The sequence below is a fragment of the Cyanistes caeruleus genome, chromosome Z (assembly GCF_971803275.1).
Source record: "Cyanistes caeruleus chromosome Z, bCyaCae1.hap1.1, whole genome shotgun sequence".
Lineage (NCBI taxonomy): Eukaryota > Metazoa > Chordata > Aves > Passeriformes > Paridae > Cyanistes > Cyanistes caeruleus.
Window position 1 is genome coordinate 9605006 of NC_141732.1, and position 12112 is coordinate 9617117.

At 40.6% G+C, this 12112-nt stretch overlaps 1 protein-coding gene across 2 annotated transcripts in view; it reads right to left on the reverse strand.

The window, feature by feature from the left end:
- MAN2A1 (mannosidase alpha class 2A member 1) overlaps positions 1–12112 on the reverse strand; it is a 118478-nt gene that overhangs the window by 93076 nt on the left and 13290 nt on the right. For both annotated transcript variants that reach the window (XR_015280196.1, XM_086867307.1), the window contains exon 3: positions 2112–2256. Coding sequence is in view for 1 of the 2 variants with exons in the window: in XM_086867307.1 (XP_086723433.1) it covers positions 2112–2256 (145 nt within the window). In the remaining variant the exon portion in view is untranslated. The remainder of the gene's footprint in view (positions 1–2111; positions 2257–12112) is intronic.

Consider the following 12112-nt stretch of genomic DNA (forward strand, 5'->3'; position numbering starts at 1 on the left):
TCTCAGGGGCCCAGGACTGGACACAGCACTCCAGCTGCGGCCGCGGCGCTGCCCAGCACAGGGGGATGCTCACTGCCCTGCTCCTGCCGCCCCACTATTGCTCACACATGGCCAGCATGCCCCAGGCCTTCTTGGCCACCTGGGCACAGCTGGCTCACGTTCAGCTGCTGTTCAGCGGCACCCCTGGGTGCTTTTCCCAGTTACTAAGATCATTGGGCAGCTTTCCAGCCACTCTTTCCAAGCCTGTAAGCACTGCAGGGGTTCTTGTGACCTAAGGGTAGGACCCAGCATTTTACCATGTTGAAACTCATACAACTGGCAATGGTCCTTAACCAATCTGTCTGGATTTCCTTGTAGAGCAATATGAGAAGTGGTTCAGTAAACTCAGAGAACTTGAAGTTCTCAGAATCTGTAGAACAAAGGCTCAGTGGGCCATTTTTCATAAACAGAACTGGTGCTACAGTGTGAACCAAATCCTATTAAAGCACCCAATGCCAAAGCTTCTCATACACAAAAGGTGTTGCCTGTTGTTGTGGTTTAAGTCCAGCTGGAAATAAAGCCCCATGCAGCGACTCCCTTTCCCCAACCTGCTCTGATGAAATGAGACAAAAAAACTGGAAGAGAAAACAGAAGATATAAAAATAAAATAAAACCAAAATTAAATTACTAGAACCTGCAGAAAATGTATCAGTAGAAATTTAGATAAATAAATAAAATTTTAAAATAATCTAAAAAAATTATAGTGTCAGAACAGTGAGCCCCTACTAAACCTCATGATTTGAATAGACACTGGTGAAGTTATCTGCAAATCTCTTCACAGCTTACCTCAGGATACTCCCTTGCAGCTCCTAAGCCTCATGATCTTAAGAAGTTACCTCAGCCTGAATGTGCACAGGGTGTTTGTTTAAATCAGATAAAAACATTCTAGGAGGACAGAAGTGACACCAGGCAACTGGCATCTAGTGGACTACCAACAGTCCTGTACTTAGGATATGATTCCAACAGCTTCAGCAGAAAAAAGGGGGACAGGTAAACCCCACATCCTGTTCTAGGAGGCCCAAGAGATTTAGGATTGCTTTAGGATTGCTTTGATTCATTATGTGCCTGTACAGAGTTGCTTTTTTCTGGGGAAGTTTTTAGGAGAACTACAGCCAGAGAGGAAATAAATGGACACAGGTTCAAAGACAGCTCAATAGATAGGTAGATCTAGGTTTACACTCTGATTATTTTCTCTGAATATTTTTATCATATCTATGCTGTATTTATTTACCTGTCATAACTGGACAATATAGTAATTCCACATTCCAGCATTCATTTTCTTTGAAAATGCTATATACATGCAAATAAAAGCCATTTATTTTCAAACTACTATACCTTCACTCAGATACACAGTACTTCATACAACAAATTAAATTTTAGAGAGTTATACAGTAATAAAATTTAGTATCACTTAAATTGTGTGTTTCTGTGGTAACAACCAGTGCTATCAGCCTCTCATGGTCAGTGTACATGTACCAGGACCACAGCGTAGCAGTATAATTTGCTTTCTGGTAAATTTTTCCCACAAACTCATTCCAAAATAAAGGAACACTTCTCCATTTCGTTTATTACACTGTAAGCTTGGGTGGAAATGAAATTATGTAGGCATACCTAGATTTCTGTTTAAATCTAGACTTTTCATTATCCTACTATAGGTTGTGGCTGTGCACAAAATAAGAAAAAAGTGTCAAAAACTTCAGATTTGCCATTGTCACATCTTCTAAAAGGACATTTCTTTAGCACAGACTAAGGGTTAATTATCTATGACAGTTCAAAAATCAAAATAAGAATTGATGGAATTTAATGCAGCAATGGATAAACTGAATAGGTTACCTATTCAACACTGAAGTTCTGCTCCAGTTAATAAATTCAGTAGACATACAACTTGTATCGTAAAAGTTGTCATTGGAAGTCAATGGCACTTGGATCATACATCTGCTTAATTGCCTTGCTAGACTTAAATCTAGCATATTAGGTATGCTTCAAAAAATCCCAAATCTTAACAGAAAAGGCAATGCATTTCCTAATCCAAAAGCCTCTAGATCCTCAAATCAATAAAATTAACATTTTACCTGGATCATTATGTGAGTGAGGCACAACAAAAACTTGAAGTGGTTCATTGTCCCATTCATTTTCATTGTATGTGATATCAAATCCTTGTTTCCAAACGCCACCATCTGGATTATCAAAAGGAAGAATGTCATAGACATCCAGCATCTAAAAAAGAAAAATTAAAGGAATATAAAACATGAATTTGCAGAAACAGTTCTGCTATCAAAGCTGTTTTCACCTAAAATGGATCAGCTTGTTCATTACAGAGGGAGGTATGACATGCCAAATTAATAGAAAACTGACAAATGTGGGCAAGTTTCAAATCACACTAGGAAGCCCAAGACACAGCTGCCAGGAAGAGAAGCATTTGGCAGTCTCTGTTCTGAGGAAACTGACATTGACTAGATGAACAGTAGGTATAAGACCCTTAAGTCAAAAAAATTATGGCATCTTACAAATTATGGCATTGGGCAGGAGGGTATGAAGAAGATTAGACAAAATAATAATACAGTACACTAAACAGGAGAATGCAGGAAATTAAGAAAATAAACTGAGCAAGAAGAAATGACAGCATGAGAGAGGTAGAGGAAACATCAAACTCAGAAAAAGGAACTGAAAGAAGCTATCAACAAAAAATGTTGATAACTATAGCCAATTGCTATAACAAAGCTTCTTGTACATTTCCTGTTGCCTAGTACACCAACTGTACAAGGAAGGACATATTTCACTTGTCAACGCAAACAAAAAGGCTACAGAGAAATAAACCAACTCTAGATTTACCGTAACAAGTTCCTATGAAACTTAGGGAACACGATACAGCTTCAAAGAGAGTCTACTAATATCAGATTCAAGTGAATTTATTTTTTTTAAGGCTCTGGTTTTCTCTTAAGAAAGAAAACAAGATACAAACATATATTGACATCAGACAAGCAATTCCTGACATTCTAGTTTAACAACTAAAGTTTAATCAGTTCCAAACCCATGTTAGAATACAATTGTATACCCGACAAACTTTCCACAGAAACCAATTAATCTACAGGAAAAAAGGACTCCTATAGCAGTCATTTACTACTTCAACACCACAAGAGCTAAACCTTCCCAGTGGTAAGGTGCTTTATGTCCTGCTATGAAAACTAAGAAAATACTACAAACATCTGAAACAAATACCTGACAAAAGAAATTAAGTTCTTGCAATTGTTGACTTTGGCTTCCAGCCTGCTGATCTCTCATTTTTCCTCATGTACAGAACACAGTGAGAAATATAAATATTATGGGTGAAGATAAAAACAGGGAACACTTATCAATTTTCATCACAGAAAAAACAAACCTGACTTTGGGAACATTAAATTAATCTGTTGCAAATTAAAATAGAATTGGATAGTGAGAAATCAATCCATAATGTTTGCCCTCTGACACTCTCTCCTCACATTTTTTGCCTGCTCCAGCATGGCAGCCACGAGCCACAGCACATCAAGAACTCCTCCAGTGTGGATCCCCACAGGCTCCAGTTCCTCCTGAAAATATCTACCTACTCTAGCATGAGGTCCTGCATAGGTTTCAGGGAAACACTTGCTCCACTTGTGGTCTTCCTAACTTGCTCCACTGACTAGAATGCTTTCTGTGCGTCCTTCATCAAAGACCATGGTGCTCACAGAATGGCTTCTCTCCCTTTTTTAGCCTTATACCACACTGTCAGGCAGCATTTTGCCCTTTCTCAAAACCCATTCTGCCAGAGGTACTACATGCTTTGCTGATGGAGGCTGTGCCCTGAGCTGGGTCTGAAGCTGTCTGGCACAAAGCAGGACTGGCCTCTCCTCTCCAGATACTGGAGACTGTCACTGCCAGCACCTGGACATCTGCACCCAGAGCATTCCACCCTCACCTCTGTGAAACACTTACTTACGAGCAGTCAATAAAAGATATACTCCTCACATATTCTTCACAAACTTCACTTACATTTACAAAAAAGTCCCCACCATTTCCCACACTAAAATCAAAGTGACATAAAAATCCTGAGGAAGTGGAAATTTTTACACACACCTATGGATGCTGAATGCAAGAAGTCAGGCAGGTAGCACAGTGTCTGTGTGAAACTAAGTCACAGAACTTTCACGCTCTGGCCTGAGAAATCATAAAGAGGAATCCAAACAGTCCTTAGAGAAGGACAACAATCTTTGCAGGTGTTGTCTCCTTGTCTACTTGCAAGAAACAGTCAAGGGGTGTTCCTAACTGTCCAATGATGTGTTGGTTTGATGACAAGTGAGAGTTTCACCTTTTCAGACCTTCTCAAAAGTGTCTATAAAAGAAGATCTGGAAGAATAAAAAGGGCTCTCTTTTGCAACTAAGGCTAGAGACTCTGTGTTGTCACTTTCACTGTTCCTAATACAGTGTGACGCACACCCCCATACAAGGTGAATCTCCCCTCCTTGTTCTTTCACCTCATAAGAACAACAAAAGAATCCCCAGTTATTTCACTTTGGCAATGTTCAGTCCATGTTTGGACCATCACCATTCCCTGTCTTAATCCTCAAGACTCAGATTTTGGTGCTTAAAAGAAGAGCAGTGGGTTGACCTTGGATGGGTTGGAATCTGACAGCCAGAAAAGGTCAATCCACCACAGGCTTTTAGCTTAAGATATAAAGGAAACTAAGCAACGTAAGAAGGGAATACAATGCAGTAATCCTACATCTAGCAGAGCCTCAGCTGGGCCTGCAATGTGCATTAGATATCTACAACCAATGAGAGTTGTACACCAGACATCTGTGGCCTGTATGTGATGAATTTGTCACATCACTGCTACCCCAGGATTGCTTCCAATACTTTAGACAATACTGATTAGTGGAAAACACCGGTGTAATACTTGAAGATCTGTGCATTCTGTATTGTCAGCTTGAAGGGCCCAAATAAGGGTTATGCTGAAGTTGGCTAGCCTAATAGCATATATTCTAAATACACTGAGGCTAATTTATATTAGCCTATATTATTAATTTATTCTTTATAAAGAATAAACAACACCTATTATATAATAGATAATATATTTTTATTACATATTTTCTAAATATGCTATTTTCTAAAATCTGAGTTTGAAGAACCACATTTTTTCTCTGCAACATAATGTTCTGAAGAAAAAGTGAATGCACTGTAAATTTGCCAGTTAACATTAAATGGCCTTAATACTGATAAACTCTTTGAACATTTAAACCATGAAAATATTACTTGATTAAAAAGTAGTAATTCATGGGATTCCACAGATTCCTGTGAGTTTTTCTTATGGATGAACTCTAAATTTAACAAGTAACTTTCTGACTGTAATTTTTACAGTCATAAGATTCATAATTTTTTTCCCTGACATCTACAGCTTTACAGCTATTTCAAACTAAACTGACATGCCTATGAGCTCAAGAGACAGAAACTGCACTTCAGGAAATAAGTCTTGGAATCCATACCAACAGTTGGCTGAAATAACTGTTTCAATGACCTGACCCATCATCTAGGGATGTTTGCTGTCTTGCAAAGGCCTGAATCCTGGATATTGTAGAGGAATTGTCAAAGCTTGTCCAGCTCAATGACTACTATCCCTTTTTGTACTTCCATGTGGGTATTAGTGATACTGCCAGAGGCAGACTGCATCAAAACTGACTGCAGAATCCTGTAGGTAAACAGGATCACAGGTGGTGTCCTCTTCTATCCACATCTGAGGGGAGTAAAAGTGTGAGAGGAGGACACTGTTAATATAGATCAATAACTGGCCTCAGAGTTGGTGTTTGGGGTTCTCTGACCCTATTTTCAGATCTGTGTCTGCCTGGGAGAGATGAGATCCAAGTAAGGGCAGCCGAGGTACCTTTGCCAGGAAGACAGCTGAACCATTGAGGACAGGTTCTGGCTAAGAATAAAAGGAGATAGAATCAACAGCAGCCTGGTGAGGGAGAAGTGGTCAGGAATGATGTCACGTGGAAGGATTTTTAAAAAAATACAGTATAAGAAATAATAAAACAGGATCACCTCCAACATTTGTAGATAAGCAAGGAAGTACCTACCAGGCACACACAGAAATCCCCAAAATCCTTCCTGGGCAATTAGCATGCTGGGGTGCCTCTCTGAAGGCTTCCTGGCTTGTATCAGAGACAATGTGGCCAGCACAACCAGGGAAGTGATTGTCCCACTGTACTGGGCACTGATGAAGCACCTCAAATCCTGCATCCAGTTTTTGGGTCCCTCACTGCAAGAAGGACATTGAGGTGCTGGAGTGTGTCTGGAGAAGGGAACTGAGTTGGGAAAGGGCCGGGAGCACAAGTCCAGTGAGGAGCACCTGAGGGAGCTGGGGCTGTTCATCCTAGAGTAAAGGAGGATCAGGGAGTCCTTATTGCTCTTTACAGCTTCTTGACAAAAGGGTGTAGCAGGTGGGGGTCAGGCTCTGTTCCCACATAACAAACAACAGGACGAGAGGAAAAAGCCTCAAGCTGTGTCAATGGGACATTTAGACTGAAGATTAGGAAAAAAATCTTCAGGGAAAGAGTAGTCAAGCATTGACACAGACTGCCCACAGAAAGGGTGGAACCACTATCCCTGGAAGTGTACAGAAAATCATGTGGATATGGAGGTTAAGGACATGGTTTAGTGATGAACACAGCACTGCTATATTAACAATCACACTTGATTTTCTTAGATCCAACGATTCCAAGGGTAAGAAGCCAATAGAGAACTTATGGGCAAGGACTAAAAACCAGACCACTATGGGTGTAGTGGATGTCTGCAACAGGCCATCTGATCAGGGATAACAAGCGGAGGAGACCCTCCACAAACATTTGCAGGGCCTGGTCCCCATGGGGAATTTCCATGACCCTGTTACGTGCTCAAGGCAGCACAGCTGGGCATAAGTCATCCAGAAGGTTCCTGGAGCACAGCAGTGGTATATTCCTGACCCAAGGGACTGAGAGGTCAGTGAGGATAGGTGCTCTGCTGGACCTCTTACTTGCCATCTGCAAGGGACTCATTAGGGCTGTGAAGCTCAATGGCAGCACTGGCTGACCATAAGAACCATACAGATCATAGGACTGTAGAGTTCAGGACCCTGAGAGCAGGGAGGGGGACAAAATACAAGATCACATCCATGGACTTAGGAAGCACAGCCTCTGGACATTTTGCTGGCAAAATCCCACAGCATAAGGCCCTGGGATAGAAAAGGGACCCAAGAAAACTGGTTAATATCTCCTCTGGTAATAAGGACCATGCCCTCCAAATTGAAGTTCACCCCAACAAGTAAGAATTCAGGCAAAAATGTCAAGAGGCCTACATGGATGAGCAAGGACCTCCAGTCAAAACTCAGACACAAAAAAAGAAGCCGACAAAGGGTGAAGAGAGAGACAGATAACAGGAATGTGGTGGACTGACCCTAGCTGGATCTGAGGTACTCACCAATGCCCTCTATCAGTGTCCCCTGCAAGTAGGCAGGGGAGAGAAAATACAGTGAAAGGCTCACAAGTCGAGATAGAGGCAAGGAGAGATCACTCACTGATTATCACCATGGGAAAACCAGACTTGACTTGGGGAAATTAGTTGAATTTATTACTAATCAAAAGAAGATTAAGATAATGAAAAGTAAAACAAATTTTAAAAACATCTTCCCCCAGCCTTCCCTGCTTCCCAGGATTAACTTTATTCTCAATTCTCTACCTCCCCTGAGAGGTGCAGGGAGGTGAAGAAGGGGGATTATGGTGAGTTCATCACATGTTGTCTCTCCATCCACTTTTTCCACAGGGAAAAGTCCTTCCCCTGCTACAGCGTGGAACTTCTCCCATGGGAAACAGTCCCCCATGAACCTCTCCAGCACGAGTCCTTCCCATAGGCTCCAGTGCTTCATGAACTGCTCCAGCACAGGGTGCAGTGCTTCAGGAACAGCCTGCTCCAGTTTGGGTTCCCCACAGCCACAAGTCCTTCCAGGAAACCTGCTCCAGTGTGGGCCCCTCTCTCCACAGGCCTCAGGTCCTGCCAGAAGCTTCTTCCAGCATGGGCCTCCCACGGCATCACAGCTTTCTTGGGCATCGTCCTGCTCCAGTCGGGGTCCTGCACAGACTGCAGGGGGATCTCCATGGGCTGCAGGGGCACAGGGGCTTCATCACATGCTGCACCATGGGCTGCAGGGAAATCTCAGCTCTAGCACCTGGAGCACCTCCTGCCCCTCCTTCTCCACTGGTCCAGGTGTCTGCAGAGCTGTTCTTCTCACATACTCTCTTCTCCTCTCTCTTTTCTGGCCACAATTACTTCTATACAGTATCATTTTTTTCCCCCGTCTTAAATCTGTTATCCCAGATTTATCCCAATCACTACCATGTGATTGGCCCAGCCTTGGCCAGAGGTGGATACATCTTGGAGCCACTTGGCACTGGCTATCCAGACATGGGAGAAACTTCCCGTGACTTCTCAAAGAGGGCATACAGTCCCCACCCCCAGCAAAACCAAATTTAATACAGGGAGGAATACAGAAATATTCTCTGAGCTCCCAGAGAAGATGTTAGGAAAGCTAAAGGACAAATGGCATTGAATCCAGCCAGGAATGTCAAAGGCATCAAGAAGGACTTCTGTGAGCAGACAGGTGACTAAAAGAGAGCCAGGGTCTGCTGAATGAGGGAGAGCGACAGAACATGGGAAAACTGAGGTACTGAATGCCTTCTTTGCCTCAGTCCTTATCTGCAAGATTTACCTTCAGGAGCTGAGGGGAGACAGAACTGGTCTGAGGAAGTATGTCCTTCTTGAAACAGGGACAGGTCAAGGAATATCTAAACCAATTGGACACATCTCAATCCATGGGCCCTGGTGGGATGCAGCCATGAGTGCTGGCTGTTGTCACTGAAAGGCCACACTTAAAAAGCTTTGAATGATCATGGTGATTAGGAGAAGTGCCCAAAGACTGGAGAAAAGCAACATCACTTCTATCTTCAAGAATGGTAAGAAAGAGCACCCAGGAGACCAAAGGCTCAGAGTGCAGGGAAGGCGGAGCCCAGAGATAGGATCAGAGGTGATGGGCACACACTGGATTCCTCCTGAATATCAGGAAAAGCTTTTTCCCTGTGAGGGTGACCAAGCACTGGTACAGGTTATCCAGTCAGGCTGCGCAATCAGCATCCTTGGAGATATTGAAAAGTCACCTGGACGTGATTCTGGATACCTGACTCTTAGTAGCCCTGCCTTAGCAGGTGGTTGGACAAGATGACACCCAAAGTTTCCTAGCAACCTCAACTATTCAGTCATTTTGTGATTCAAAGATTAATTAAAAGCAGTTTAAAAAAAAAAAATTCAAGGAAAAAAAAATTAAAAACTTCCACTGTAATCAGCTAAAGCCAGACCAAGCTGAAATCTTTACACTTATGACAAGACATCTAAAAGACAGAAGTTGAATCTTTTTTCTCTTTCATACAACACCATCCTCTGTAGGAATTGTGCAAAGGGTTAATTACAAATTGCATCATCACTCAAACAAGTTACATGATTGCAAATAAAGAACAAATTCCAAGCCAGTCAGTAAAAAGCAAAAGAAGTTAAAGGAAGAATTTCATGGAGATATTTAAATTCACATCTAATTATAAAATACTGATACAGTGAGAAAGGACTTTGTAAAAACAGTAGGCACATAGAAATTCAAAAAGGATGCTGCCTGTCTTCATTGTGGCTGCTTCAGAAGACAGCCATGTTGCTATAAGATTATTAGAACACTGGGAAGATTATCAGTTGTCTTTTTTCTACATGGGCTTATTCTTTCTCTATACTGAAGGACTCAAACTGCTGAAATCATATAAATCTCATGAAAACATCATAATGTCCTAACAGTGCATACTAAACTACTGCTCAGAAGAAATAAAAGCTTATATTGCATCTCTTCAAGCCACCTTTGCAAAGAATGATTCATGTGTCATTTTCAAAAAGAGTAATATTAATGTTAGATGCTTCAGTAGCTGAAATGGACAAGACAGAAGACACCTCACTGTATTATTTAAAAGACCTTCCAGCCCAGCACAATGGCTATTGAGAATTCCATCTTCTCTGAGTACAAATGCCAGATACTTCTTCCCTAAACTGAAAAAGCATTAGATCATATCCATATTTAATCCAGTCACCTTCATTTTTATGGGTTTATTACCTGTCTCTATTCTTTATTTTTTTGGGAGAAAAGCAGACATTAGTCTTTTGCTTGACTTAAATTATAGCATTCTCAAGTCTGCTGTATTTTCAGTTTCCAGCTCTATTACAGTTTTCTGCCTACTTACAAACAGCACAAGTAGCAAGTAAACAATTTCTTGATTTATAATTCCTCAATGAAAAAAACATCCTTCAGCTGTCTCATCTGAGAATCTTTTTATCTCATGTTGTTAGCAACTTGGTTTTTCTGTTTTATGAAATCACATCTTTGAGTAGCAAATCTAGCAATATTTATCACTGTACCATCACAAGTTTTTTTTTAATCCATATTTGAATACTTTCTTACAGTGGTTTCTCCATTATCTGAGACTATAACCAACTTCCATGATTTAGTCAATGAAGACCCTTTTGCCTTCAATCCATAAAGTTATTTTTTTATCCAAACAACTTAATCTCACCTATATTAGCTCTTAGTACTTTCTAGTCTCTTATACACCCACCTGAGAGACAAACATGGGAAAAGCAATGTAAAAATCTCTGGGTTAAAGTTAGTGTTTACAAACAGCAGCAATTAACACATATTTCTTTCAAAAAGTGCTCAAAATACTTATTGAAAATGTTTCAGATAAATTAACTGAGCATGCAGAATACATCAGGGTTGATAAAGTATTAAATAGTAAAACTGTTTTCAGTTTTACTATTTAGATCAGTGATTTAGATCAGCTCATTAATGTGGTGCTAGAGGAATTCTGCTAAAGTCAAGGTCTTAGATTCCATAACTGAAATGCAATTCAGATTCACATGATGGGAAACTAACTGTATACAGAAGCACTATTAAAGTGACTTAATGATGGCAGTGAATAACCTGCTGAGCACCCGAGAGTGCACTGCAATGCAATGACACAGAAAACATTAAAGCCCTCCCTTCCTGCACAAGGGGGAACCGTAGAGGAACAATGTTTGCTACTTATGTACATGCAAATGTACTTAAAAGTAAACAAAATTATCCAAAAGCAATTTAGTTACAACAGCCTCCCATTAGGTAGCTAGTAGATGCATTGGGTGACAGGAGGTGTATGTTCTGCAAATGTGAAGGAAAAAGCAAAGAGCCATTTTAAAAAATATCTTTTACCTTCCATTCATGGAGGGTAACATTCTGAAGAATGTTACATGCCCCCAAGAATTTAAGACAAAATATGTTATCTCAAAATTCATTCACTAGAACTTATTTTTAATGCACATAAAAAAGTAGATCACCTAACATGGTAACAGACTGTATGATGAATAACCTGTTTATAATCCTAACATGAAAGCCTGTAACCGCAAGTCCAGATGCTTCACTTCCCTGCACAGAAGTCTTGATACATATCAGACAGAAAAAAGAGGTGTTCAGATACTGCCTTTAAAAAGTCTACTTTCTCTATGAAAGACATTAAGGTAGTGCCTATCCCTGAAGAGTTCAACGGTATTAAGCATGACACATCAGAGGTTACTAATTGTTCTAATATGTGTATTTATTTGTTTGAAGTCCACTGTCTTTCTCCTGCAGAAGAAACGCTTTAAATTCTAAAATGAGAAAGCTGGACTTCAAAATTTAATCTTTGCTTTAGTGTACCATGAATATTTATAGTACTTCCACAAGACTCACAAAAACAGTACAGATCACAAACTTCACAGAGTAGTCTCAGTGCTCCTGAATCACTCCATTAAAACTGAATATATAAGAGTCCATGAACCCACAAGCATCACCAGAAAGCAAAATAAATTCAACTTGAAGTGTTTGACTTTAAAAACTTCAACCTCCCATGTCATGCCAACCAGTCAACATAGTATATGTTTCTCCTTTCTGATCTTATCTATACAAACTGGAGACACACAGGAATGCTGA